Consider the following 3,715-nt stretch of genomic DNA (forward strand, 5'->3'; position numbering starts at 1 on the left):
AAGCCCTCCCACTGTTGACCCCCCCAAGCACCAAGAAGACAGAGCATCACTTGCCCCAGAGCCCCTGTCTATACCTTGTGGCTAATAGCCACTGATGGACCTCTGCTCCATATGCTTATCTAATTCCCTTTTGAAGCCGTCCATGCTTGTAGCCGCCACCACTTCCTGTGGCAGTGAATTCCATGTGTGAATCACTCTGGGTGAAGAAGGACTTCCTTTTATCCGTTCTAACCCGACCGCTCTGCAGTTTCATGGAGTGCCCACGAGTTCTTGTATTGTGAGAAAGGGAGAAAAGTACCTCTTTCTCTACCTGCTCTTTCCCATGCATAATCTTATAAACCTCGATCATGTCACCCCTCAGCCGTCTTTTCTCCAAGCTAAAGAGTCCTAAACTGAACGGCTGAACTACCGACCTTCCACAGCCTGCAGTTCAGCGTCTTAACCACTTGAGCCACCGCTCAACTGCACCTCATATGTTTGTCAGGTCTGGCTTGCTCAAAAGAGGGGAGGAGAAAGAAGCTTGGATATGGGGATGGGGGGCTGCCCAGTGGGAGACTGAGGGGGGGGGGACACAGAGACACGTGCTGTGACGCAACAGCACGATGTCACTTCCGGGCAAACCTGGAAGTGATGTCACAGCCTTGTGTCGACGGGTTTTTTTTTTTGCTTCCTTTTCACCCCCGCCGGCTTACTGAACAGCAGTGGGGGTTGAGGGGGGTGGGTGTCGCCAGTGGGAGGTCGCCCACCACAGCGGGAGACCTAGCAACGCTACGTCGTGAACAAAGCCAGGTCTGTCGTTTGCTAGATGAAATCAGCAGACATTGTGAATAAAGCATCCAAACCCTCCAAACATCAAAACATTCCCCCTCTCTCCCACACACACACACACACACACTGTTTCCTTTAGTAATCAAAGCAGCATCACTGCCTTACCTCACGGATGTCGAGCCTTTACCTGCAGAGAGAAGAAACACGCGTCAGTTAGGAAGGCATTTCCCTGGACTTCTGTCAACCCCTGCTCTGCTACAGACACAGATTCGGCTGACAACTGGAGGTGAGTATTGGGATTCCCAACGGAGAGAAGAAGAAGTAGATTGGATGTATACCCCGCCCTTCACTACCCGAAGGAGTCTCAGAGCGGCTTACAAACTCCTCTCCCTTCCCCTCCCCACAACAGACACCCTGTGAGGTAGGTGGGGCTGAGAGAGCTCTTTCGAGGACTGCTCTTTTTCAAGAACAGCTCTTATCAGAACTATGGCTTGCCCAAGGTCAGCCAGCCAGGTGCAAGTGGAGGAGTGGGGAATCAAACCCGGTTCTCCCAGATTAGAGTCCGCGCGCTTAACCACTACACCAAACTGGCTATCTTATACCCTGCCCTTCACTACCAAAGAAGTCTCAGAGCGGCTTACAAGCTCCTTTCCCTTCCCCTCCCCACAACAGACACCCTGCGAGGTAGGCGGGGCTGAGAGATCTCTTGACAGATATGGCTCTCTTTCCAAGGACAGCTCTTATCAGAACTACGGCTTGCCCAAGCTCATCCAGCCAGGTGCAAGTGGAGGAGTGGGGAATCAAACCCGGTTCTCCCAGATCAGTCCGCACACTCAACCACTACACCAAACTGGCTCCGGAAGCCTCCAGGAATGTCGCAAGATCCCTCTGGTGAAGCAGGCCTTCCCCCTCCATCTCCTGCTCAAAGCCCCAGAAGTGGTCCCTGCCAAGACTGGATTAACCACAACGCTAAGTCAAATACAAAGCAGAGCTCTGAAGTTTCAAATGATGGGCAGCCTTGGTGTGAACGAGTGCGCCCTCTCGGGTTGGCCGATGCCGAGCTGGGATATTCCTAGAGATTTGGGGATGGAGCCTGGGGAGGGTGGCATTTGGAAAGAGGAAGTTTAGCAGGGAAGTGATGTCATGGAATCCATCCTTTGAAGTTGCCGTTTTCTCCAAGGGCATCTCTCTAGTCTCGAGATGGCTTGTAATTCTGGGAGACGTCCAGGCCCCACCTGGAGGCTGGCAACCAGTCTTCCCTCTGAGTCAGTGTGAGCTAGCTCACACTTTTTAAGCCTCCGGCTCACACATTTTTAGCTCAGGAAGGATGGGGCTCCAGAGCCAACTAATTTACGCAGCAGCCCAATCGCTCGCTCACAATTTTAATGCCGGTAGCTCACAAAGTAGGATTTTTGCTCACAAGACTCCAAAGCTTAGAGGGAGCATTGCTGGCAACCCTAGTGCCTTCTGTGTTCTGGATTTCCTGTTCTGAACTTTAGTTTGGAGCTTCCCAGCTGCACCCTACAGGAGGGGCCTGCTCCTTTAATAGGCCACTTCCATCGCTGCTGCAGATAGGTGCCCGGTGACTCTTGCTTATTATGGCAACCAAAGAAGAACAGGGCCAAGGAAGCAGTTCGATTCCTGGTCAATGTTCCCTGTAAGCTGTGGAGTCTGGTGAGCAAAAATTCTACTTTGTGAGCCGCTGGCACTAAAGTTGTGAGCAGGCAACTTGGCTACTGCCTAAATTAGTTTGCTCTGGAGCCATCCTTCCTGAGCCGAGACAAAAAATGTGTGAGCTGGAGGCTAAAAACCTGTGAGCTAGCTCACACTAACTCAGCTTAGAGGGAACACTGCGTCCTGATGCCTGTACAGCACGGACGTCAGTGGTGCTAGAATGCACACGGAGCATTTTACTCCCATGCCCTGTCATTCCCTGGTTCCCTTAAATCACCACCTGATTTTGATTCAGTTCTTCTACATTCAAGAACGCTGGGCGATTTTACCCTGTCTTGGAGCAGATGCCAGGTGTAAAGTACTGGGTTTGCCGCAAGGGAGACTCGGACCACGACATGAGTTCTGACGCGTTTATTATACTTCATAAGAAGACTAACTAAAACGGCCCTGCAAGGCCAACTATATACACTCCCCCCCCCGGCAATGTTCCCGCTAAGCTATGGAGCTCTGTGAGCAAAAATTCTACTCTGTGAGCTACGGGCATTAGCGTTGTGAGCAGGAGATTTGGCTGCTGCATAAATTAGTTTGCTCTGGAGCCCTCCTTCCTGAGTGAAGACGGAAATGTGTGAGCCGGAGGCTAAAAACCTGTGAGCTAGCTCACACTAACTCAGATTAGAGGGAACACTGACCCCCCGGTACACCTATGGTCCCATTGGAGGGTTTGAATTTCCCGCCGAGGTTCTATTGGTGGACTCGAGGTGGACTAGGATCCTAGGTCCCCTTTGTGTTTGGGGACCAAGCTCCTGCTTAGCTGCGGACCCCTGGTGGCGGTCCGCGTGCATAACACCAGGGTATCAATCAACCAAGCAAGAGGGCGACTTGCCTTGTCCCTTCTCAAGAAAGTCGGGGAAAGGCCTCTCCATCGTTCTCTGCCATCTCTCGGGGTTATTGATTACACTTTCCAAACAAGTTATATTCCCCAGCTGACAGATTTCAATTCTGTTCTAACACTGATGAATGTTTTTTGTTGATCACAAGGACATCTCCGCTACGATACTTATTAAAAACCGTCAGTGTTTATTCCTCTGGGAAATGAGTGATCATTCCTATCACGTCCATACGGGCAGACAGAGGACCCATTCACACACTCGAAAGGCTGTGCTTGGTTACTCGCGGCCAGGGCTCTTTTTGTAGAAAAAGCCCAGCAGGAACTCATTAGCATAATAGGCCACACCCAACAGCAGGAACTCATTAGGATTGGCTACATTAGGGG

General features: G+C 51.3%; 1 protein-coding gene across 1 annotated transcript in view; it reads right to left on the reverse strand.

Annotated features, from left to right (window-relative positions):
* Positions 1 to 3,715, reverse strand: part of LOC107122887 (signal-regulatory protein gamma-like) — a gene marked incomplete at its 5' end in the record, with an annotated part of 44,802 nt that overhangs the window by 13,864 nt on the left and 27,223 nt on the right. The window contains one exon of the mRNA XM_015426025.1: positions 934 to 955. Coding sequence (XP_015281511.1) covers positions 934 to 955 — 22 coding nt within the window. The remainder of the gene's footprint in view (positions 1 to 933; positions 956 to 3,715) is intronic.

Source organism: Gekko japonicus, unplaced genomic scaffold (genome assembly GCF_001447785.1).
Source record: "Gekko japonicus isolate JY-2015 unplaced genomic scaffold, Gekko_japonicus_V1.1 scaffold5220, whole genome shotgun sequence".
NCBI lineage: Eukaryota > Metazoa > Chordata > Lepidosauria > Squamata > Gekkonidae > Gekko > Gekko japonicus.